This window comes from Asparagus officinalis, unplaced genomic scaffold (genome assembly GCF_001876935.1).
Source record: "Asparagus officinalis unplaced genomic scaffold, Aspof.V1 AsparagusV1_Un53, whole genome shotgun sequence".
Classification (NCBI taxonomy): Eukaryota; Viridiplantae; Streptophyta; class Magnoliopsida; order Asparagales; family Asparagaceae; genus Asparagus; species Asparagus officinalis.
In genome coordinates this window covers 125,003-151,903 of record NW_017972319.1, presented here as the reverse complement: position 1 = coordinate 151,903, position 26,901 = coordinate 125,003, and the positions used below count along the sequence as shown (strand labels likewise).

At 36.4% G+C, this 26,901-nt stretch overlaps 2 protein-coding genes and 1 pseudogene across 2 annotated transcripts; all 3 read left to right on the top strand.

Annotated features, from left to right (window-relative positions):
- Positions 1-1,301: 1,301 nt before the first annotated feature.
- Positions 1,302-9,583, top strand: LOC109827134 (histone-lysine N-methyltransferase, H3 lysine-9 specific SUVH1-like). Its single transcript, XM_020394093.1, is given in 4 exon segments — positions 1,302-1,452; positions 1,601-2,128; positions 2,130-3,639; positions 9,099-9,583. Coding segments are annotated over 2 exon segments (1,983 nt in total). The 5' UTR covers positions 1,302-1,452; positions 1,601-1,613; the 3' UTR covers positions 3,598-3,639; positions 9,099-9,583.
- Positions 9,584-10,937: 1,354 nt separating this feature from the next.
- On the top strand, positions 10,938-21,231 carry LOC109827139 (UDP-galactose transporter 2-like). The gene is made up of 6 exons (XM_020394101.1): positions 10,938-11,189; positions 12,365-12,573; positions 18,614-18,798; positions 18,865-19,065; positions 19,904-20,065; positions 20,661-21,231. Exons 2-6 carry the CDS (start codon positions 12,444-12,446, stop codon positions 20,976-20,978), a joined length of 996 nt encoding a protein of 331 aa, XP_020249690.1. The 5' UTR covers positions 10,938-11,189; positions 12,365-12,443; the 3' UTR covers positions 20,979-21,231.
- Positions 21,232-22,400: 1,169 nt separating this feature from the next.
- LOC109827154 lies at positions 22,401-26,812 on the top strand (annotated as a pseudogene).
- The last annotated feature ends 89 nt before the right edge of the window (positions 26,813-26,901 follow it).

Sequence of the window (26,901 nt, the reverse complement as noted above, 5' to 3'; positions counted from 1 at the left end):
ATGTATTGAGCTTGCATTGCACTCACCCAACAAAAATTATCAACGTGCCCATGTAAATTCTCTATAAATAATGGTGATCTCCACTAAACCAAAGTAACACAATTTTACACACAAAAAGTCAAATAATATGACACTCTAATTTTCTCTTCAAATTAATTAGAAAACGTCACTAACTCAACTGCGGAGGGCATGCAGAAGGAAAAACCCTCCAATGTCTCTAACCTCTGTTATTTATGTAGCAAAGCATATGTTTTGATCCACAACTAGAAGATCAACCAATAAAAAAGATCAATAGACCCAAAATTAAGTTCAACACTCCCAAATCACACATTAATTTTTGATGTAAACACCAATAACCCTGCAACTTCGTGTGACTGTGACCCATGTCTCCAAGGGTGACAAAGTGAGTACAAAACTAAAGAACCTTTCGCAAAATTTCTATGCAAAGCATATCCTTGAATATTGCAAGCTGAACTTATATATATTCTTAATTAGCATAAATAAAGGACTCTTTGGGAAGGCATTGTAGATTTCTACAGTAACTGCAGTGATTATTCCAAAAGCTTTAGGGCTAATTGCATATCAGACCCTTACATCAACCTTAATTGCTAAAGAGGCCCTCAAATCTCATTATTTGCCTATTAGTTTCTTAAATCTTCAATTTTCTTGCCAAATGATCCTTTTGTTAGAAATTCTGTTAACTAATCCGACCACAGTTGGGTTAAACATTAACCCGACATCTAAAATTACCTTGTTGCCCTTGGCATGAAGAGAAATAGTGCGCATTTCAAATCAAATTTAGAAAATTTTATATGATTTAGAGGAAATCTAACTATGGTAAAAAGCTTAATATTGAGTTTTGGAAGGTAGATGGCCATTGGAGGAGAAAAAGTAAGTGGATTTGAGTTTTAGAGAAGTGGGTTTGGGTTTAAGCCATTAGATACTGGGTAAATATGGTAATAAATGAGAGAGTTGACATGGGTAGGGGTATAACGGGCAATCTAACAATTTCTGTTATATTTAACACTTGATTATTAACTCCATCTAGCAACATGGATGAGTTGGCAAGAAAATTGAAGATTTAAGGGACTAAGTAATAAGCATATAATAAGATCCTCCGGACAATTTCGCAATTAATATTGATGTAAGGGACTGATATACAATTATCCCAAAACTTTAATATGTAGATAAATACCACTCTCAACGTGCGTGATGCAATCCGACGGTCCAGAATCTATCCACCTGTAACGTACTTGACTCAGCTCGAATCAAATATATTCTCAGAGCCTCTGTACAAACCGATGCCAGCAGAGAAAGGAAGCATTAAAATTCCCCAATCAGTGGAGAAAACCGAGAGAAACAGTTCATCCCGCGACGAGATTTAGGGTTCTGGAGTTCAATTTTAGAAAGAAGAAGAGGTTACAAGAGTCCGACTTCAAACCCTACGCTAAGGTACGCAGATCTCTCGATCCCTTTCTTATTTCATGAATTGCTTCTGACCCTTTTAAATTCGTCCGTTTTTATTCACGCCTTAATTCTCAAAATCTTATCTTGCTTCTAAATTTCATCTGGGTTAATTTCATAACTGTGTATCCTGCAGTGAATTTGTAATAATGGAGGGTTATTCGAATCATACTCATCGTTCATCTCAAGAAATGGAGGTTTTGGATGTGAAACCTTTGAGAACCATAGCTCCAATGCGCCCTTCATCACTTGGGCTCGATTCATATGCTCCTCCTTCTACTGGAGATTCCCCCTTTGTCTTTGTGACACCCTCTGGGTCCTTTGCTTCTGCGTCTGACTCTCTCTTTCGTCCAAACTTCGTCCCGTTGTTTCCAAACTTAGCTTCTCCACAACCTTCGAACCAAAAACCAGTTTTTGCAACCCCACTGAACAGCAGGAGCGCTAACGGTTCGGCATCAACGTCGGGCCGGAAATCTAAAGTTGGTAGTTCTGATGCGAAGAGCACAGGTGAAAAGAAGGAGAAACCACCAAAGAAACCTAGGAAAGTATATGGACGACATGACACAGGGGGCCTGCTCCCTTCTTCTCATGATGCGAGGGAGTCGGTGGAGGTGATCCTTATGACATTTGATGCTCTTCGTAGAAGGGTTCAGCAGATAGATGGGTGAGGATGGAAGTAAACGTTCCGACCTCAAGGTTGGGCCTATCATGACGAACAGCGAGTTGAGGATAAATATGAACAAGAAGTTGGGTCCAGTTCCAGGGGTTGAGGTTGGTGATATGTTCTATTTTAGGTTTGAGATGTGTTTGATAGGGTTGCATTCTCAGATCATGGCGGGAATTGACACTATGACTGCAAAGTTTGATAATGAAAATGATGTTGTGGCTGTTTGCATTGTGTCTGCTGGTGTCTACGACAATGAAGATGATGATGTGGATGCCATTGTTTATAGTGGTCAAGGAGGTTCTGCTGGTAAGGATGATCAAAAGCTTGAAAGGGGGAATCTTGCTCTGGAGAGAAGCTTGCACCGTGGTACTGAGATTAGGGTTGTCCGAAGTGCAAAAGATTTCACTTGTCAGAATGGTAAGATATATATTTACGATGGGATTTATAAGGTTCATGAATCATGGGTTGACAAAGGGAAGGCGGGGTTCAATGTTTTTAAATTCAAGCTGCTTAGAGAAGCGGGGCAACCTGAAGGTATTGCAATGTGGAGAAAAACCCAAAAATGGATAGATAATCCGTCATCAAGAGGAAGCGTTATTATTCCTGACATATCCTCTGGTAGTGAAAACATACCGGTTTGCCTTGTTAATGATGTTGACTATGAGAAGGGTCCAAGCCATTTCACCTATGTGACCAAAGTTAAGTATTTGAGTCCGATCAACCTCATCAAACCTTTGCATAAATGCATGTGCCAAAATGTTTGCCTTCCTGGGGATAAAAATTGCTTATGCGCACAACAAAATGGCGGAGATCTTCCTTATAGCTCTAATGGGCTTCTCGTTAGCCGTAGGCCTCTAATATATGAATGTAGTGGGTCTTGTCCTTGCTCTGTAAATTGCCGGAATAGAGTCACTCAAAAGGGTGGTAAACTTAAATTTGAGGTGTTTAAGACAAAGGACCGAGGTTGGGGGCTTAGGTCTTGGCATCCAATTCGTGCTGGCACTTTCATTTGTGAATACACAGGTGAAGTCATGGATAAGTTCAGAGTTTATGACTATGGTGAGGAAAATGAGTACATCTTTCAAGCGCTTACGGATGGTAATACACTTAAGTGGAATTATATACCTCAATTGCTTGAAGAGCTCGATGTTTCTCAATCGAGTGAGGCTCCTAAGCCCTTACCTTTTGCTATAAATGCAAAGAATATGGGAAACATAGCACGATTCATGAACCATAGTTGCTCCCCTAATGTCTTCTGGCAGCCTGTTCAGCATGACCATGGTGATGAGGGATACCCACACATCATGTTTTTTGCAATTAAGCACATTCCTCCCATGACGGAGCTCACATATGATTATGGTCTAAGTAAAGGTGACCTTGGCATAGATTATAGCAATGGTGCTGGATCAAGGTGGACCAAGAAATGTTTATGTGGATCATCAAAGTGTAGAGGCTTCTTTGGCTAACCTTTGGCAGGATATACTGGAACTGCACCATCGAAGTACAAGGTTAGGAATCTTTATAATACTTGGTTTCTCTTTTCTGCTGAAACATGCATTCTATTTAACGCTTTAACAATTTTTATGAACTTAACTTTCTCCATGTTAATTATGCATTAAATAGTCTAAATGTGATTCATTTGATATCTTTTGTTATCTTGGTTGTTTTGATACTTAATACTCAGCGTGGTCTTTAGAAATAATTGATTCTGCTTCCCAGAACTGAACATTAAAGTTTTGTTCGGCTGTGGCTAAATCCATTTGTCCTGATAATGTAGTGTCACATCTTTAATTTACAATTTTCCATACACGGGGCTACTGCGAATGTTGTAAATTTCCATATGGGTTGTCTGTAAGTAAACTGCTTATTTGCAAATTTCATTTTGAGTTCTATGTTATGCCTACTATATGAATAAGTTCTTCAACCCTAGGCCCGCTCAAAACCTTAGATGTAATCTACTACCTATATACTTCTATAAGCAATTCAATCACATTTTTTAGTTTGAAATATATGTTAGGTGAACTATAATCACACAAAGGGTTATTCTAACCTAGTTTATATTGGAAAACCATTTTGTCACCTTTGCATAAATTAAGGTAATATTCACTCTCCATGTATATTTGATGTCATGCACTTTGTAGATATAGTAAATTCTACATTCCAAACCAGTTTTTTGATGATTTCATTTTAGATTGCTTTTTTCCTTTTCCTATTTCTTAAATACAATTTTCCCCTTCTCCGGTCTTCTCTCCTCACTCCCACACTAATTGTTCTTCCATAGTCATAATTGAGGCTGTAAAGCTAGATGTATATTTTAATAAGCTAGCATCATTGCATTTCTTTTGAATCTTTTTCTGCTGCACCCTCTTCTCTTATCCTTTCTAGGAACACATTTTTCACACTCCTTTCGAGTTTCTATTATTCTTTTGAGTTATTTTTTTAGCTGTCAGTCCATCTAGATGAATCCATCTATAAGACTAAGCAAAAGAGGAGAGAGAAGAACCCTCTTTGAAGGGGTAAAGTGAGTCTTCTCTAAGCTTTTCAAAACAATAAAATAAAAAGCTAGAAAAAAGACCCTGCCACATCTTTGATACTCCTTGTGCAGTTATACAACATGTCATCTTTCAAGCAAAGATAAACATGATTTTCTCTTTCGAAAATTTAAATAGTTTTTTTTGTTGATACTTGGCATTTAAAACTTTCACGTGAGTGTTACTTAATTACATGCAGTGACGCAATGCATTCAAATGATTTAGTCAGTCAGGAAAAATAAAGTCTTAAGCTTTGTACTAATAGTAGGAAACACATTTAAACTCTTCATCAATCTATGCTTACATACTCTATTGTTTAAATTCGTTACATACCAATTATGTAGTCGGAATAATCTATTTTCTATTTGGTAGGGAATAACAAATTTAGGGTTAGGCCTATTGTATATTGTTAGGTCATTAGAGACTGGCATAGGGATAATCGTAGGTATGTGGTTAAAATAAATCCCACAAGACAACTTTAACAACTAACTGTCAAATTGATGAATTAATACTTTGTAGTAACATTGGTGTTGCATATTAGTTGGAATTGGCATTAAGATTTATGTTTGTAGATTGGAGAAGGAGAGAGTTACCTCTATAAAGATATTATGGCATATTTGACAGCAAGAAATCAGTTTAAGCCTTGTTGTTAAGTGGTGGGGTTGGATTGTGGGAGCTCTGTACTTGCATCTTGGCTGCGAAATTATATTCAAATAAACAATAAGATATTGCCTAAAAAAAAATTAGTTACACCATTTTCCTAGTTTCAAACCCAAGGAGAGTATTCTGTGGGTTAGAGGGTTTTCCCGCACCTAACTTTAGCACGTTAGCTGCATCATTGTTTCTTTTTTGCGGGGTTTATATATATGGGTGAAAAGGTTTCTTTAATTTATTTATTTAAATGGAACCGCTCCTAAGTTAGGTCCTATTTCATGTTTCCATCCTTAATTATTCGAGTTTCAATAAACCACCCCTATATGCCATTGCAGCAACATGTAACCACCTATACTCATTCTTGTATAATTTTCATTAATATTAATGGAAAACCAAATATACCTCTAATGGGACATTTGCAAGGAACAACCCCTAAGTTAAGGCCTATATTTGTGATACCACCCTTAATTACCCAAGTTTTATTAACATCCTTAACCACAATCATCTTCGTTGTCATCATCCTTCTGTAGCATCATTTAAATTACAACCAAGAGGACTGTAATTTAGGATCGTATAGTGAAACTTGGATAATTAAGGATAATTTCGTGAGATAGACTGGAACTTCGAGGTGGTTTCATCAATAAACCCAAACTAAGGGAGTTACCTGTAATCCCATTAGGGATATAATCGATATTTCATTAATATTAACTAAAAAATTGGATGAAAATATGCATAGGTAGTTATATGTTGATAGAATGGCACATCGGGTTGCTCTTTTTAAACTCGGGTTACTTTTTCTAAACCTCGAGTAATTAAGGATGGTAACGTGAAATAGAGCCTTACGGTGGTTCCCAGTAAAAAACCTATTTATATATGATAAACTATGGTTTTGTGGGCACCAAAAAATGTAATTAATGGTATATTTTTTTTGTGAACCCATGCTTTACTGCTGCAAAATAGGTATTAGTATGTTCTAAGTTCTGATCAAATCAAAATAACTAGCTCCAACATTGATTGATCAAAATCAAAGCTTGACCGGAATCCGTTAAATTGAAAATCTGCATTTTCTCAGTAAATGTAGAAAAGAAACAAGAAGCATTAACCAATATCATCATCAATTGAAAGAGGAAGGTTAAGAGAGTAAAGATGAGATGCAACAATAATGCATAACATGTGAAGAGTTTATTCAAAACTATCTAGGATTTATGGCTTAACAACTAGTTTTTGTCATTTTTAGTGATATTTATTTCTTTAGTTTTGGTCAAAATGCTACCTCTTTGCTTGTTTTTGGATAAACACTTTCAAGCGTATATAAAATAGCTATCATCTGCGTATTTTTGGCCAAAAACTATCATAAGAATAGAAGTTTCTCCATCACATAACAAAATGAGAGGATCAATCTTTTATGTACTTTAAATTTAAAAGAAATCCTAGTTATTTTTCGTTCTTCCCAGTAACTGTAAGCATATCTTCCAATTTCTAAGAGAGGAAAATAAGAGATGCATGTCAATTTATAAGAAAACAAAGAAATGAGAGAAGAAGAAAATTGATGTAATACCCCAAGATAGTCCCACATCGAATATTGAGTGAGCAGCATTTGAAGGGTGCAATAGTGAAGTTAAAAGACTCGATAGCACTAGTGCTAGCACCAAGGTTGCATAGGTACGGGTACGGGACACGGCAAATTTGTAAAAAGTAGGGTACGAGGACACAACTATATATATATATTAAATTATATATATATAATATAATATATATAACTATATTATATATAGAGAGAGTATCGAGAGATGAGAGATATAGGCCAAAAAACTTCTAGCCAAGTTTCTCATTGACTTGGTAGTGAGGTGGCCAATCACCCGTACATCATGCTTTGAGAGCAGGGCTCAATCACCATACCCTACCCGATAAAGAGGCGTCATCTTTCGAGGCATGACTTACGAGGTTGAGATTTAGGCCACCTCACTACTCAAGTTCACATTGAAAAATATTCCGCATTACCAAAGCTCTGCCATAGTTCTATCAATATAATATATTATATATATAATATGAGAAAAAATGATATCGCCTTGTACCAAGCCCACCAAAAATTTATGTGCTTTGGTAGATCTGTAGTGACAGTAATCCCCCCCTAATCTCAAATGTGCTATATCCCCGACACTCCGTGCGAACCCGATCGACTTCTCTGTGAAATTGTCGTCCCCACATGAATCTGGGGTGATGACGATGCCTGCCCGATGGGATTGTGTCATCTCACTTACCAACGCCACAAATTCTGTGCTTCTCCGTATGGCAAGCCGATACGCGATTAATCTCTCTTCTCTCTTCCGTCGCTCCTCCTCCGTAGTATACATATTACTATTACCTATCTCCTATAATAGATAGGATATATATTATAGATGTATAAACTGAGATTCAAAATAACCAATATATACTATAGCAATTTTACTATGTTTAATTTCAAATTGAGAAATAAGCTCATTCCTTAAAATTATAAAGTAAACTCTTTGATTTTATATTCCACATAAGCATAAAAAAAAAAGCTATGCGGCCCGCTTAAACGGCCCGCTTAAATGACCCGCCTAACTATTTCAAAAAAAAAAAAAAAATCAAAACGGGTGCTGAAAATAAACAGACCCAAACTCAAACCCAACTTAACTGAAAACCCTAGATCTCATTTCTCTCCTGACGCCGCCACGAGAATATCTCGTTACCGAAACCCTGTTCCTCTTCGAAGCTTCCCCGACCTCGTCAAAGCTTCCCCGACGCTTCCCCGACCTCGTCTTCGATCTCCGAGCTTCCCCGACACGTGGGAAATGAGCTGCTTCCGTGTCCCCTCCGTTTGGGTGCGGAAACGTACCCAAACCGCATCCGACACCGGTACGACGCCAAAATTGCCATGTCGGGGTATCACATGAACACTTTTTGACAGTGGATTGAACCAAATAATGAGTTGCTCTCAATGGGTCCTATGACTTACACTGCGCCACGACTTACGCTGTGCCAATGGGCTCACGGGCTCGGGGCATGACAATTGAAGTATGAACCAACAATACAACATAACTGCCATATGTGATTCTTCAAATATTTAGTCTATGATTGCATAGCCAATTTTCTTTTTGTGACTTCATCATGAAAGTAGCTCTTTTAACTTGTAATGCAAGTGGGATTTTTTTGAGCCAATCAATGCATGACATTTATTTCCACATGCAAAAACTAATAAAGTCTGAAAATTTATGTGTCAAAATGTTCCAAAGAAGTAAATTTGAGTTGTTCGTTAAATATATAGCACACTATTGACTTTCACAAATGTATATCTAATGAATAATGTCATGCATGCATGAGATAGTTTTTATCTTTCTTGTCTACAACAGCAACAACACAACCTTTAACCAAAAATTTGGGGTTTGGCTGTATACATAAATCTACTTTTCCATTCAGTTCTTTTGATGAGTCTCCTCCACTGGGTCAATCATTATCATGTACTTTAACTGCTTCCAACCAAGTTTTCTAGGCTTTATTTCTAGTCCCTCATTGTGCAATGTGCATATAGTTTTTCTTTCTTTTCTCATTTCTTCAAATAAAATCTCTCTTTTCTTGTCTTTCTTGTATGTGTTTTAAGTACAACGGGCATGTATTCAGTACATTCATTACCATGTCATGAACTTTCATATTCCTCTAATTTTCGATTTCCCCCCTTTTGATGAATATATTGTATATGAACACTTTCATATTCGTCTAATTTATGATCTCCCCCTTTTGATGAATAATGTATATGAAAGGCAAGGCATATGGATGGCATTTGGGATCATCAATCTGGGAGCAAATAATCAAAGATCATTTCGTATGGCATTAAAACATGACATCTTCAAGGCTAAAAGCTGGTGTGTTCATTTTGGAGAGTTTGCTGGCTCATGATGGCAACTGATCGAAGTTTCTTTAATTTCTCTCTGATATATGATATGATCATCATGGGTTATTTGTCACCTTGAAAGTCATATGTTTGGATATTATATCCCTGACTGAATAACTTTATGTAAATGAAAATTAAAACAAGGATGCACGCAAGCATTTGTACTTGTATGATGAGATGTAATGCTTGCTAGTCTGCACGCACCATCATACGCTACTCATTTCATTCTCAGTCTTATCCTATGTTGAGCTAAAGGAATCTGCATGTTCTCCTGAAGGAACTTGCTCTTGGTTATTGGTTTCTGTAATCTTTTAACTTCTATTTATTGCATTATAATGGGGGATGATTGATATTGATTCATAACTTCACTAATGATGTTATCTTGGCGCGTCTTCATTATGTAACAATGTTATTCTTATTAATGGACGCGGCCTTGTTAGAATCCTCTCCTTTTCTGATTTGATAACGATTGGACATATTTGGTATTATGTGACATATCTTCATATCTTTTACTTTTTCAGTGAAGATATAGTCTGTTCTTAAAAGGTGAAACCTTTAATTACTCTTTTTACTTTTTTTAAGTGAATGAATGAATGAATGAATTGGGGGGAAAAATACTTTTTAGGGTCTCATTACATGAGTGTTGGATATGCGTATATCATGCGAAAATCGTGTTCGCAAGATACATGACTGGGGAGTTTTTTTTTTTTTTTTTGCTATATATTAGCAATAAATTAGAACTTAAGTACTACTAGAAGTTTTGGTATAATGGATTGGAAATAATAAAATTTTAAAATAGAGGGTTAATTCAATATTCAAATCACCTATATAAGTACATATCAGTTTCATTCTACAGGTTATCTCTATACCATCTCAACCTAGATATATAATCAGAGACGGTACGTAAAGAACATTGACATTGCCGGTTTTGTATTGGAGTAAACTTTGAACACTAATTTATTACAAACTTATTATGTCATTGATACTTATGGATGGAGTTATTTTTTTTATCATGAGAGTTGGATCAATTGTTAATCTGAAGAGAAACTGACGTTAGTAATTTAAGATTAGCGTCGCATTCAAATCACCCTCTTAGCTTGCTAGAGAGTTAAAGTTGGATGCAACGTCGCACGTAACACTTGTTGCTGTAAATTAATATTGAATCTGTTGTTTGGATATCTGTCTTTTTATTATACTACATTTTCTGATATGTTTTAACTAACTGATGAGCGACATCAAATTTTTAATTGATGAAAGGGCTTGCAAAATTAGGTTTTTTTTTTTTTAAATGCAGCTCAAATCACTTTTCTCTACTATTTTACAAAATGCAACTCAAATCACTTTTCTCAACTAAAGTGAAAAAAAAATCTGCTTAGAACATCAAAGTCATCAATTAAAGTCAATAAAGATGAGCTATGCTAGGTAACTGGTGAGCACTGAGACTGGTCTCTTCCACAACTTTGATCTTCATTAGGAGCTTATTAGCACGAACAGTGGGACCCACTTTAGTATTACGGCGTGGCTTTCACTAACAGGACAGATCTACTGTATGCTGTTATGTGGCGAGGAGGCGCATGCTCTCGGAGCATGTTACTCTCGTGGGGGCCGCAGGACTAATTTACCCCCTTTTTTTCCCCCTAAAAAATAATAATAAAACAGCCAGCAGTGTTTTTGGCGCACATTCATCTGAGAAAGTCGAGAGAGAAGAAACAGCAGGAAAACAAAGAGACGGACTAAGAGAGAGAGGGAGAGAGAGTTAATTAATTAATTAAGTAATTTAGTTAATTAATTAATTTAATTAATGAAATAAAAAGCCTCTCTCTCTCTCTCTCTCTCTCCCCCCTCCTCTCTCTCTCTAGATTTGAAATGAGATCTTTATAGTGCTGTTTCTTTTCTTTTTTTTTGCTCTCTTTGAGTTTTTGCCGGCAGATTCCTGAAGCCCTTGATCTCTAGATCTCTGGTGAGTTCCTTCTTGTTTCTGAAATTTTTTTCGTGATGAATATAAATTGTATTAAATTGGTGACAAATTTACTTTGTTATTGTTGTGATAGACTACTAATTGCGTAATTTTCAAGATTAGAATCGGTAGAGAGGATCTAAATTTTCAATTAGTGCTTCAGTTGTTCTACTCTTCAAATTTGGGAACGACCCAATTGCTGTATCAGGCTAGAACCAGTCGTGGTCTATGTTTATAGTGACCCAATTTGTTTGCAGTTGTTAAATTTGCTCATGTCATATTAATATGTCGATTTTGTTACTCCAAATGATAAAAAGAGTGATCTTTTGCCTAATTGGTTGCTGATACATAATGGTGGATAAGGAGTTAGAAGAGAATTATGAGGTGGAATTGTTATTTCCAGTCGCATCATTATGCATGTGTAGGATGCATATGATTGTGTTGGTTTCGTGATGCTTCGTGATTTAATGTCATTGATCTTTATCAAAATTAAAACTTCTGTTTTGATTATCTATGCTCTACAGTTTGCTATGTTCTAGGTTACAGTTGTAATATCATCTACAGGCTTTCTTTTTTGGTTAAGGTAGACACTGAAAATTATATTGTGTCTTCCCATGATATTATCTTCGGTCTATCAGAAGCGATGTCCTTGTAACTGAATTACTAATTTTCCTTTGGGCAAACAGCAAAATTTATATAGCCCAATATGGATAGTGTTTCTTAGGTCAGTTGAATCCTGTATAGCGTGCTGAAGTGGTTTACTTTTATCAGAAGATGTAGGAAGAGTTAGATTTGTGATCTAGATTAACTTATAAACCCTGTCATCGGTTTCAGGATCTGGTGGAATTATTATAGAGGGAATAGCTAGTTTTGTAAGTTAAATTGTGAATGGTGAGAGAGATGGAAGAGTTTGGATCTGTGAATTTAGATGGAAATTCCGTATTCTGATTTCAGGAATATGTTAAAACATCACATAGGCCAAATCAGATGCGTTCTTGTATTAAATGTGATGATTTTGTAGTCTTCTTTACTTCCCAACATTTTATCTGAGCATAATCTGACTTTCTTATCTAAAATAACAACCATTCACTTCATGAATCATTCGTACATTCTTTGATTTCTCATGATTTTCTTATGCACCTAACTTGTTATCTTCTAAATCCCTCCGTTTTTATCAGGTAAACAATTATTGTTGTTGCTATGGGAGCTAATTTGTGGTGATTTCAGCAAGTTAAGAGGGTAATATATATTTGCGATATGGCACCAGCAAGTAAGGCAGATAAAAAGGCGGCACTTGATGTTGCGGCGTGGTCGTTCAATATTGTAACTTCTGTTGGGATCATCATGGTTAATAAAGCACTAATGGCTACTCATGGCTTCAGTTTTGGTAAACTTATCAGACTTTCATTTGCATTATTTAGTTTATTCTGTCCTTTCATTTGCTACTAAACAACTAGTATAGTCTTGTATATTCAAATTCTTCAAACACTAGAGATCCTCGAATTCTTAATTTTCAATTTCTGACGAAACAGAGTATAACAACGTTTGGGATCTTTTAAAGCATGATCCCCACTGAGTAGAAACATTTCACTATAGATGCACCTATGCTTGAAATGCACTATTTAATAGTTCTGACATTTTACTGTTAGAGTTAAGACACTGGTATATTCTTTGGTTACATATTATCATTATGCATCATATTATGCTTGATTTTGATGTTTATTTAGAGTAGGTATTTTGACAAATGTTTTGTTCCACATTCTTATTTCATACTGGTATATCTGTCACTCTTGAATGTTAAGAAAGGTACATATGGAATTGTTTGGCAGGACCTTATCTGAGAGTTGATTAGTTTACGCATTTCTTGTCGTTTTGACATTTAAATTAAGGGGCTCCCTTTCTCTTTTCACCATACTGGATTTTTTGTGAAAAAAGGTAGACCCACTTATTGTAGTTTTTATAGAGATGGCTTTATTGGGCTGGGGCACAGATTATATGTGTCTTCCCATTATCTCACAACAGGAGGGGCTGGTTTCTTTTTTCCAACTATTCCTACAACTTAAGAAACCCGCAAACAATTTTTTATCTTTAGCATCTGCAAAATGCTGAGAGAATGGAGATCCCTCCATAATGGAGGATGAGTAAGTTTAAGTGTGGTTTCCAAGTAGACATCAATATATATCATCACATGTGGAGGAATTAATCATTATTCTCTTCATGTGACCTGTGCGGCTGTGCTATGACAAACACCTGAGTCAGAATTGTCAACCTCAACAGCCTCCGGCCATGCCATGACAAACACCTGAGTCAGAACTATCAACCTCAACAGCCTCCGCTTGATGGATATGCTTCCTATGGTCCAGAGTGATTTAAAAGTTGATCTCTAAATGAATAAGAAACTACCTGATGGCAAAATTAGTAGTGGGTACTCATGTTCTATTCTTAAAGCAGCTAGAATCTTGTCTTCACTTGAGTTTCCTTGAGTCTCTTGGAGATAAATTGCAGAAAATACCCTAATATCTCAATATGAAATGTTATTTCTTTGATGTATACTTTATGGTGGAAAACATTCGATCTGAAAGTGTAAGTGTCGATTTGTCCTGATCAAAATAATGTTCGCCAATTCGGGTGCTCCCTCATATCTATAAATCTATTTATATGAACGATCATTTGGGCCAATATATAATAACCCATACTATCTCCTCCCTAACTAGGTCTAGCAAGCCTTAATTAGTTTTTTTTTCCTTTTTAGTGAAAGGGGGCAATATGCATATTTGGAATGTCTAAGGAGTCTTAAACATTTTACATACCACAATGACATGCACTGGTTAAATTTTTTTTAATTTTATTTTGGTATGAGAAATGCTCAGTTTTCATTGGGGACATATAGAGACAAGTGTTCTCTTGACTGCCGCATGTGAAATTAAATAAGAACCCTCAACATTTCAATTCTCTTCTGGTCTGCAAGTGAAAAAGAAAGAGAGTGAGATATAGAGAGGAGAGATAGGAGAAGCAGAGGAAGAAAGGCTAGGGATCTTCAACCTTGAGGACCTCGTTCAAATGAAGGGAATGACAAGAGACGAGTGTTCTCTTGACTCCCCCATGTGAAATTAAATAAAAACGCTCAACATTTCAATTCTCTTCTGGTCTGAAAACAAAAAGAAAGAGAGTGAGATATAGAGAGGAGAGATAGAAGAAGCAGAGGAAGAAAAGCTAGGGATCTTCAACCTTGAGGACCTTGTTCAAATGAAGGGAATCATAATTGAACACTCATATCAGTAGAGAGGTGAGTAGATTACTCACCAGTTAATTTTGAAGTCAATAAATAGCCTATATATATATATTGGGTTGACAATTTATTTGTGTGGTGAAAAATGGTTATATATGTGCTCCTAATTATATATTAATGAGGATTGGGGTTGAATATGCTTTATTGTGAAATATGATGATTATTAAAACAACATGATATGCAACCCAGGCGAATCGTAATAAATCAATGTTGTTCATATATCATTAAGATAAATATGAATCTCTTTTTATTTTAATGGAAATTGAGAAATAGGTGTTTGACACAGGTTACAGAATAATTTATGAATTTTATGCATTTGTTTGTGTCCTGATCTTGTGATTTTGAAAAAAGTGAATTTGATCATGATTCTCAGTATAAAAATCCCAGAAGTCCATTACGAAGTGTAGTGATCGAGTCAGCCATAAGGTATTGGATGCACATATAAGTGAAGTTGTCAGTTCAACAGAAGAGAAATAGCCTTTTTGGGCATGAGTGATGGGGCTGACAGGTAACCTATTGTAAGGGTAAGTGTATCTTACTCCGGGTAAGGCTACAACCTATGGTAAGGGCAAGTGTATATTGCTCCTGGGAGGAAATTGTTAGGTGATGCGTACTTGCATCCCATGCTACTGGGAGACAATTCATAGCTTTAGCTTGCCAAGTGAGGGGATTATTGCCAAATGCATGAATGTGATTATTGAGATTATAGTTCAAGTGATCTGTTGGTAAATTGAGTAAAATGACAATCATTTTTGTTTCTCTCAAACATTCTACTTCAGTTTTCTTGCGTTTATCATGATTTTAAGTTTTATACCAATTGTTCACGACATTGATTTATAACCATATTGTAGTTAAGAAAGAACTAGAACTAGAACTATTGTCTTAGTTTCTTATGATAACATGTATCATTTATTATCTTACAAACTTTTATGTTTCAAAAGCTGCAAATGAAGAAGTTGAGTCACATTGTTGTTGAGATAATAGTTACCTCTGTTAAAAGCACCAGTGTGGAATATACTCATTGAGCTTTGGCTCACCCTATGGCTTTTTCAACCCTTTTAATATCCATCTAAGTGCAGGTTGAAGTAAAGATTTGCCAACAAGATACTGGAAAGTGATTTCGCACAGAAGCCATACTTTTATAGTTCGAGCAGTCTTATCAAATATGCTGCATGTACAATATCTTATTTTCTATAGGTTTGGAGTTGAGACTTGAGAGAACTTGTATTTGTAGCTTTGCGCTGAATCTCCACAAGCAGCAAGTGCTATACATTTGTTGCTGCAAAATGCTATGTTATTGAAGTGCTCAGGCTTAACACGTGGACGAAACTTGTTTCATACGCATGTCATTGCCATCATGTGACCTGAGTTATCCATCCACCGCGGTTTTCAGGCATGACAGTGAACATGTTCAATTTTAGCATAGTATACTTAGATTAGATAGGTGTCACCATATATAGTTTTTTTTTCTTGGTTTCGGCTCAAAGACTGTCACTCATCGCCATGGCCGGGGGTGAGTAGCAGGAGGCGGTGCTTGCTGGTGGCCTTCGGTAAGGCCCTCAGCGGATTTTATTAACTTTATTTTCATGAATCCAACATCAATTTATAACTTGATTCTCATCTAACAATCAAACTAGTTTTCCTCCCACATTTATATTGCTATAAATTACTAGAATTTACTTTGTTAAGTTTAGAGTGTATCATACCTCAAGGTTGAAGATCCCTGGCTTTTCTTTCTCTTCTTCGACTATCTCTCCTTCTCTTTTTGTTTTCACCCCAGCTGGGAATTGAATTGGTGAGGAATTATTGTTTAATTTTCACATGGGGGAGGCAACACCATTTGTCTCTTGGCACCATTACCCCCAAGGAAAGTTGAGCACTTCTCATATCAAAATAAAATAAATAGAATCACCCAATGCATGTGATTTTTGTTGAGTAAAATGCTTAAGACTCGTCAGTCATTCTAAATTTGCATATTACCTCCTTCTCACTAAGAGTAAAAAAAGCTAATTAAGCCATGCTAAACCTAGATAGGGAGGGGATAATATGGGTTATTATAAAATGAATTATAATCCTAAATTGAGCATCTATACATTTTAATTTTATGGTGTTGTCAATAATAAACGTATTCTTACTATCAGTGATATTTATATGTACTTCAAATATATTTGAAATGTTTGGGGTTAATGACTTACAACTGAAAAGAGGAAAGAAAATCTACGTACATGATTGACAAAAAAGTATTGCAATTCATGAGCAAAGTTTCTTGTTCAGCATTGACATTGCGATCAATATAATGTTGGGTTATGTCAGGTCAGACCTGACATGTTGACCAAACATTTGAATCCAGTACATGGACCTAATTACTGTGACATAAAATATGCTATAATTCCATGATTATTTCTTCTAAGGTTGTTGCATGGTTATTTCTTCTAAGGTTGTTGCATGATTATTTGAATCCAGTACATGGAAAGAAAATCTACGTACATGTTAGAAATGTGGCATAAAGAACATATGATATGCTATAATTCCATGATTATTTCTTCTAAGGTTGTTGCATAAATAAATTTTTTTGTTAAGACTTCTAATTCATTTTCTATGCATGTGAATTGGCGTCTTCAGGAAAGGGAAACATCTTCTCCTTTCATCTACTGAACCAATTACTGGGAAACGAGATCTTCACTTATTTGTGTTGCCATTATGCTCTTCTTTTAGCTCTTCTAATGATGGACATAATGTCTTATTCCATTATGTCATTCATGTCAACTGCGAGTCTACCACTCTCTTTGTTCTACCATGCAACTATCGGCTGCCTTCATTAGTGGTTGCCTGATGGTTTTATCACTCGTCTTCCACACCTGAGAGAATGTTCTCGAATATTGAACTTGTAGTTTTTGGGTCTATCATTAGGTTTTGTGAAAGCTTCATTGGCATTTAATTTATCTGTTCTTGTGCTTAGGTGGCAGATGATTCATCCCAGAAAAGAATGGAAAAGTGAAAATATCTATTTCTCTTATTGTACTTTCTCATAATCTTATTAATAGCAGGTCATGTAGCTTTCTAGTGCAAGCTACAAGTTACAAATGTTTAAGCATTGCTGCTACGCTTTTGTACTTGACGTGTCAACTTGATCATTCTTTCAGTGTACAGTTATCGAGGCTAATAATTGTGTCTTGCCACATTTGCTCAATTCTGTATGGTATTGCTATACGAAATATAGGCAATTATTGCAATTATTAACTTAAAGAACTTATGGCTGTATAATCTTCTGCTAGAAGAGTTTTTGTACCTTGTTCAAAGCTAACTCAAAATTTTCTAGATAGTTGGTCCAGTATTTTATTTTACGCTGGGGTATCCTATATATTGTTACTAGTATAAAGTAGTGTATCACGGGCAAGGGCGGAGCCACATGTAGCTCAGGTTGGGCAAGTGCCCAACCTGAATTTGAGCACACTTCTATGCATATTAGGCTTAGGTACATATGCATCGAGCTATATTTACACATTAGCCACTACACACTTTCATTTTATTGTGTGCTGCACCAAAAGTTTCATCTTTAAATTTTTTAAAGCTAAAGTCATGTGTGAACATCAATTAAATCACCCATTCAATTATAATACACCTAAAATGATAATACTCACTCCATTTTAATAAAAAGTCTTCTTTACAAGTATTTTCTCTTATAATATAAATAATAATATATTTTTCATATGGAACTAAATATATCAATTAAAAAAAATATGCTTGACTGTTTAGTGCTCGACCTGGATAGATATCCTGGCTTCGCCCCTGATCATAGGTATTTCCATATGTGAATTGCATGTAATCCATCAAATGTAAGTTATGGCCCTGGTCTCAGGATATTGCAGATGAAAAAATCATTAGACAAATATTTTAACTGAATTTGCAATTTTGCTTTCAACTTTCCATCTTACTACTGATTTCATTGATCTTGGTGTGTACTCTGACGGGAATAGATCGAATAAACTTTACTTTTAGATAATCTGCGTATGGTCATTCTTTAAATTTCATCACTGATTAGCTATTCCACATGTGAAATACTTTGTTATTAACAGTTATCTCATACGTCTCTGACTTTGCCAGTTCTGATATCATGTTCTCTGATTGTTTGCTGCAGCTACAACACTCACTGGACTGCATTTTGCCACCACTACTCTTATGGCTTTGGTACTTCGCTGGTTGGGATACATTCAGGCCTCCCATTTACCATTGCCAGATCTGATTAAGTTTGTCTTTTTTGCAAATCTATCAATAGTAGGGATGAATGTTAGTCTAATGTGGAACTCAGTTGGATTCTATCAGGTTGGTTTCTATTAAACATATATGAAATATTTCTATAGAGTAAAACTGACATAAAGATCATTTCAGATTGCAAAGTTGTGTATGATCCCAGTATCATGTCTTCTAGAAGTTCTGTTTGACAAGATACATTACTCCCGAGACACAAAGCTCAGCATAATGGTGGTTCTTGCAGGCGTTGCAGTCTGTACTGTTAATGATGTGAGTGTAAACACTAAAGGTTTGATAGCAGCTGTTATAGCGGTCTGGAGCACTGCATTACAACAATATGTAAGTTATATGAACTCCATGTGTGCGTGCGTGACCTCTATAAATGTCTGAAATGTTGGAATTTGACGTTTTCACTGAAATCTAAAATTTTCTTTTGGGTTTATCGCGGATAGACCCCCTGTACTATCGCCCAATGGTGTATAGACCTCATGTAGTTCTATTATTTGTGTGGATGGACCACCTGTACTACTGCTCAAGTGCTTTAAGAATAAAAAATTCACTCCAGGGGTTTGTCACCAATAGAATTACAGGGGATCTATCCACAATTGGGCTATAGCTGCAGTTAACCCTAAAAATTTTATGCATCTATTTTACCTTCGTAAATTGACTATGTTCTCATTAGTGGCATCTATGTTTAATCCATTCGTTAGAACATTTTCTCCTGTCCTTTGTTGAATGTTTTACTTCAGTACTGGTCCAAGGTGACTAGTGACTACTGACTACTGGTGTACAACAGTAGCTAGTCTTTTTGAGATGAGTTATTATAGCATACAAAATGAATCGTAAAAGTTTTTATGTAACCAATCTCAAATGTTCAGTTCAAAATCTTAGTTGATGTTTCTTAATAGAAGCAGAATCCAAGTGAGTATGCAGAAATCTTAGTTGATGTTTCATAACAGAAGATTGATGTGCTATGGGTACATGCACATATTTTACATATGTAATTTGTTTGTTGGGTGGTAGTACAATTTATTGAGAACTACAAACCATATTTATTTTTGTATTTAGTCTTCTTAATTGCTATTTAGTTTTCTTAGTATCTTGAATTTTGATTATGTGAATTATCCCATTTCTTTGAACCCATAAACTTACCGTACCGTTGAATCTTCTCCTGTAGTATGTTCACTTTCTTCAGAGGAAGTACTCGCTCGGATCTTTTAACCTCCTTGGTCATACTGCTCCAGTACAGGCTGCATCACTGCTAATACTAGGGCCTTTCATCGACTTTTGGTTGACAAGCAAAAGAATAGATGCATTTGAGTATAATCTAAATGCGGTGGTGAGTTTGGATAATACCTTTCAACTTTGATTTCACATTTTATGAGTTACTCTTTGACTGCACTTTTTACACACGAAGGCATGCCCTCACTCATACATGCACGCATGCAAAAATTTCAGGTGCCCTGTACACACACATACAAATATTGGATTAATAATAGATCTTCATTTAATGTGGCTATTTGTTGTACTCTATATATGCAGCCGGCCCCAAAAATTTGTGATGGACTTGTTGCTGCATTTTATCAGAAAGATTATTAGCTATGACACATGATTTTTTCCTTATGGGCCCACTAATATCTAGTGTCCACCCTCAAATAAACAATCTGCATGATTCATCGCCTATAGCTATAAGGGGATGAAAATTCGTGAGTTGGACAAAGAACTATTCAAGGGTGTATTTTCAGGGTGAAAACTCGTGAAATTTACCCTTGTTTTAATTTCTGGGTCCTTTCCACGTAATACCTACTTACTTCAAAAAATTTATCTGTCTCGGTATCATTTTAACACCTTCAGTGCTTGGTAATTAGTATTCTTTTGCCCATATTTTGTCACTTAGTCTTGTGTCTTAACGATTTGTGCTGTTATTCCTGCAGTACTTCCTCATCATGTCATGCACCATTGCGGTAGGAACCAATCTCAGTCAATTCATTTGCATCGGGAGATTCACAGCAGTATCTTTTCAAGTTATCGGTCACATGAAGACTATTCTCGTGCTAATTTTAGGATTCTTTTTATTTGGAAAAGAGGGTTTAAATCTTCATGTAGTTCTTGGCATGATTTTAGCAGTAATAGGAATGATATGGTATGGAAATGCAACATCAAAGCCTGGAGGCAAAGAACGTCGAAGTTATTCCACAATCAATGAGAAGTCTCAGAAGTTAGAGTCCAGCGAGCTTGATAGCAAGGTCTAGATTAAAAGGGTTTTCATTTTCATTTTCTTTTCATATTTCATATTATCCCCACGGAATTCAGACAGATCTTTTTTTTTTTATATAGTTCCCTTTGTAGTATTATGTTTTTACTTTAAATTTTTTTTGGGAGTTTCTTCATTTGGAGGTGAAATTTGCCTCAACACAGATACCCTTCATTTCTGTAATATTGATGGGAAATTATTTCCTCCATTTAATCCCAATTTTACGAAGAAGTTACAGATATTCTTGAAAAGTGCCCATACTGTGTTATTTGTTTTCATGCAAAACTCCATTTTGTTAAAATTATTGGTCATTTTGTTTTCTGTACTCCTGATAATTCGAGGAAAAGTAAATTAGTCTTTCTGTTTTCATTCTTCCTCTTTTGGATAAATTGAGGTGTTCAACACTAAATTTTATTTCATCTAAGCTCAATCTAGTAGGAAGCTTGCTTCGATATACTTTCATTTTGGGAGGAAGATAAATAACAAATACACTAATAATATGAAAAGGTGCAATAAAGTTTATTGATTCTGAAAATAACAATGTTTTAAATATCGGCCGATAAACCGATATTATCGGCGATTTATTGGTTTTGGGGGTTTTCCACTATGATAAGCTTAATTCTAAATCAGTTATCGTTTTTGGATGTTTATCGCTGATAATGCGGCGATGAAGTGAGTTATCGGCTTGTCGGCCCAAAAACCGGAATTACCGGATTTTGGTTTGACTTTTGATTTCGGGTAACAGGCACATGTTCAATGCACTTTAATCCCGACCCGGTCCTAGTTTCTACCATTGGCTAGTAATTCTAAACATAATTATTTACATTTTGGTATGTATATATTTCAAAAAGTATGGTTAGATTACATATTAGAATATTATATTATGTATATCACCATCCGGTAATGTCATTCCGATAAATATTACTCATCCCCGAGATATCCTCAATATATATTATCCGATATAAATTTTGACCGTTCGATAAATCCTCGATAACCGATATTTAAAACCTTGGGAAATAGTCATTAATATATAATTGAATAGCCCCAGAAAGCTATTCCCTTCTCTAGAATTCATCAATCTTACTACCCACAACAGAAATAAGCGTGGAATAGAACACAGGCTTGTCTGCACAAATTTGAGCTCTTCTTTTTTTTTGCTAAGAGTTCTTCTTAGAGCCTCCACCCTCAAAAAATAGCGTTAATTGGGGAAAAACCCGATTTTTGCGGATAGACCCCCTTAGTAAATTTTCTTTCAACTCTTGAAGGGCTTATATATGTCGAGAAACAGTTTTCTCTCTCCCTCGTGGTCAAAGAATTTAAAAAAAAGAATCACTAAGGGTGTATTTGCAAACTTAGTAAGTTCAAAGCATTCATACTTGAAGAGTAACTGTTGTTGTACTTGTAATTGGAGGGAATCCGATTTCCTTGGGAGTTCGCCGAGAAAAAAAAAATGGAGCTCCTCTGTTTTTCTTCTGATTCTCTTCGACTACTGGATCCAAACTCCCTTAACTCCTGCAAATCCCTCTCCTCCCTAAAGCAAACACATGCCGTCCTCCTCAAATCCCCAGAGCCCAAACCCCTCATCCCTAATCTCATCGCCGCCTACGGAAGATTCGGCGATCTGGGCTCAGCCATTTCGGCCTTCGGTCACTACCCAGATGACCCAAATGCGTTCCTATTCAATTCCTTAATCCAGTCCCACAACCTCAACTCCCTCTTCCTCACCTCAATCCACCTCTACATCAAAATGCTCGGCAGCAACATCCAACCCAATCAGTACACTTTCCCCCTCCTCTTCAAGGCTTGTTCCCTTTCATCCGAGCTATCGGGTGGGGCCCAGATACATGGGCAGGTGGTGAAGCTAGGATATGTGAGGAACCCATTCGTGGCGGTGGCGGTGATGGACATGTACATGAAGAGCGGGCAGAGTTTTGATGCAGAGAAGGTGTTTGATGGAATGGGGGAGAAAGATGGGGTGGCTTGGAATGCGATGGTGACGGGGTTGGTGCAGAGTGGGAGGGCGGAGGAGGCGCTGGAGGTGTTTGAGAGGATGAGGAGGGAGGGAGTGGGTGTTGGGTGCGTCGCTGTTGCATCAGTTGTGGCTGCGTGCTCGCAGTTGCGGGTCCTACACCAGGGTATGAGATTTGGATGTTTCTGTTGATGTTTATATGGGTTATTTACACTTTAATACCCAAAAGTTGTTTCACCCTTTTTTAACTTCGATATTGTGAAATTTTATTTTGAAGTCAATTTTGTTCAGGTATATCATCAACATAGAGAAGTGATCGAGAAAAAAAATTCTTATGAAATTTTAGTTTTTTTAGTTTGGGCAAAGTGAGAGACAAAGTTAGAGGTTTGGGGTATTAAATTGTCAAATTAATGGCGATTTAAAAACTTGGGGGACCAAAATGTACAAACAGAAACTTATGTATCAAAGTTAAAAAAAGATGAAACTTGGGGGCATTAAGTGCAAATAACCCTATTTATATCGATGGTCCTGGTTCACATGTACTTGGAATGATAACATGTAGGTCCGCCATGCAGTGGTAAAAATAGAATAGGGTTCAAATCTCATTGTTGCAAGTATACTCAGAATGAAGAGTGTTGCGGCAACATTTTGAGAATTTTGTGTGAAACATTTCCACCTCAACCTTTAGGTTGTATAATAAAATGATTTTGATTGATTCTGTATTTGAATCAGATCAAAAAGTAGTTAAGAAGTATTAATACTTTTATAATGACATGAAGATGTTGGAGACAAATTGATTCAAGCACATAGATTGTCATTCCAGTTGCATGTATTTGGGACAAAATGTAGTCGAAAATGCAATGCATTTCCGACTACAAGAAATCAGACGCACGCACTAAACTGCTCTAATGAGAAGACAGGTTGTTTAGTAGTTCATTAGAATTCTTAGGAGCCAGAACTTTGGAGTTTAGTGGACATTTATGGTTTAGGTTTTTGTCTATTTATTTATTGAAATAAGAATGTTTGTATCACGTTGATGATCCTAGTTCTTATTCCATGTCAAAGTCTATAGAGTGAGAAATGATATATTTCAGGGTTCATTGTAGATACAGCCCCATAATAGAACTCTATAAGCACAGACATTCACTTAGCCTCATATATATGGCTATGTCGAGATGTAACATTGGAATCATGAGACCGTAAACTACTTGTCTCATTTTTCCTTAAAATAATAATAATAAATTGCCTTCTAATTCGAGGGGGAAAATCATGTTGTATAAAGTTTGGGTTGGGGGAGGGTTGGGTTTATTGGTGCTAACAAAGTAGTTTACGAGGTATAAGAGGTTATATTCAATAGTATGACAGGGGTGTAACTGCAGTTAACCCTATGTCTTATCTAGTTATATATTGAAACAAGTAGGCCTTTTGAAGATCTTGAGACCTTTCTTCATAAATTGAAAGGAGTGTCTTGTTCTTTTGCTTCCTGAATTCGGCAGTGCATCAACAACGTATTTATTCAATAATGGAAGTAGACTGTTGAAAAATAATAGGAAAGTCCAATTAAAAAGGAGAAATTTTACTTAATATAACAAAATAATGCTCCAGCCCCTTATACCTCATTTCAATAAAAGGCTAAGAAGAAAATAAAATAAAGGATAAAATTTTTACTATGATCCTGGAATGTTGTTTCCAGCGACCATGCTACAAAAGCAACAACTGTATCAAAGTGACCTTTCTTCTTTTGCAACCTGCACCTTCTCCTAAAGGTCCACGGATATCATATTGCACAAGTAGTTATATTATAAATCTATCGTCTGTTGAATATTTACGGATTCAACCATTGGCAATGCCTTCATGTGAATTCCTTGATCACTATAATTCTAAACTGGTTGGTTTCAAAATCCAGAACCATTAATACTAAAGTAATATGTTTTAAATGTGAAGCACGTGTATGTTCATGTTGTGGTGACTATTTGTTCCTACCTTTTACTTTACATATCAGTATGCCAATCTGTGAATAATTTTAATTGTTACTATAGTCCACATCTTGACAGCAGTGGCGTAGCTAGGATTATTTTTTGCCCTGGGCGAAAAATAAAGGTGGTCTACGAGTATGTCGTGAGGGAGAGGAGGGAGGCGTGGGAGAGGGAGGAGGGCTGGGGATTGTTGAGATGGAGGTCCTGGAAGAGGAGGGAGAGGAGGTTGGATCTGCGGGAGAGGGAGGTGAAGTGGCGGGAGAGGAGGGGAAGCAAGGGGAGGAGGGAGAGATCATGGGAGAGGCGGAGTTTCTTGCCCTGGACAGCTGCCCAGGGCAAGCAAGCTCTGGCTACGCCACTGCTTGACAGTTCATAATATGTTGCTTCAATCAATATTTTCAACTACTTCACCGTCTCTTTCATTTTAACCAGGCAAGTGGATCCACGCTTTTGTGGTAAGAAGTGGCTTTTCAGCCGATACTGTCATTTCCACAGCACTCCTTGATATGTACGCAAATTGTGGTGACTTGGGCTTGGCTAATCAAATCTTTGGAGAAATGCATACCAAAGATTTGATTGCCTGGAATTGTTTGGTATCCTGCTATGCTCAATATGGATCAGTAGAGAATGCCTTCAAACTTTTTATTGACATGCAGAACTCTAAACTAAAGCCTAATGGATCAAGCTTATCTGGTATTCTTCCAGCTGTGGCACGTTTTGGCTCGTTACATCACACTAAATCTTGCCATTGCTTCATTCTTCGAAATGGTTTAGAATCTGATGAGTTTGTGATCACAGCTTTAATGGATACTTATGCCAAATCCGGAGATTTAAGCACTGCACATAATTTATTTGATGGCATGCCAAAGAAAAGTGTGGTTGCTTGGAGTGCAATAATTTCGGGATACGGCACTCATGGATGTTGTAATGAGGCCTTATCTTTGTTTGACAAGATGCTAGAAACTAATATCAAACCGAATCATGTAACATACGTTGGACTATTATCAGCTTGTGTTCATTCAGGATTTGTAGACAAAGGCAGGGAGTATTTCAAAAGAATGATTTATGAGCATGGAATTACTCCTCAAGCTCAACATTTTACTTGCATGGTAGATTTATTGAGTAGAGCAGGGCTTTTCGATGAGGCCATGGATCTTATCAATGTAATGCCAATTGAACCACCTGCAGAAATCTGGGGAGCTCTATTGGGTGGTTGTAAAATTCATCAGAATGTGGAATTAGGTAAATACGCTGCTGATAGGCTCTTTGAGCTCAATCCTTCTGATCCCGGGTTTTATGTACTTTTATCAAATATCTATGCAACTGCTGGAATGTGGTCAAAAGTAAGAGAAATTGTTGGAGCTCAATTGAGCTGGGAAGCAACATATTTTACTTTGTTTCAGGGGATACCAGTCACCCAAATTCTTGTGAGATATATCACAAAATTGAAGAATTGCTGGATGATATTGGGAAACTTGGTTATGTGCCTCAGATTAAGGCTGTTTTGCAAAATGTTGAAGAAGATATGAAGGAAAATGCTTTGAAGGGTCACAGCGAGAAGTTAGCTATGGCTTATGGCCTTTTGAGAACTAAACCTGGCATGCCGATTAGAATCATGAAAAACCTTCGGTCTTGTGAAGACTGTCATGCTTTTATGAAATATGTGTCCAAGATAACATTGAGGGAGATAGTAGTAAGGGATACAGTAAGGTTTCACCATATCAAGGATGGAACTTGTAGGTGTGGAGACTACTGGTGACCAGGTACTATTTGTGTTGTAAAGAACTCATTGTGACAAGGAATCAAGTATGGATATATTCAAACTTTTAATAGTTAGAAAACATCCAACTATATGTATTTTTGTAGATATTTTTGTAGACCCGTAACTTAAAAGAAAATGTTATCAGAACTCTATAACACGATAGGAAGCTCAATCTAGTTGCGTGTGGCATATGCCTGAAGCATTCAGTGTGATG

Excerpts from the sequence above, each read along its gene's own strand:
- LOC109827139 (XM_020394101.1), top strand. The coding sequence starts at position 12,444 with ATGGCACCAGCAAGTAAGGCAGATAAAAAGGCGGCACTTGATGTTGCG. Across the intron at positions 18,799-18,864 it reads ACTCAGTTGGATTCTATCAG|ATTGCAAAGTTGTGTATGAT; the intron begins GTTGGTTTCTAT and ends AGATCATTTCAG. Across the intron at positions 20,066-20,660 it reads AGTATAATCTAAATGCGGTG|TACTTCCTCATCATGTCATG; the intron begins GTGAGTTTGGAT and ends TTATTCCTGCAG.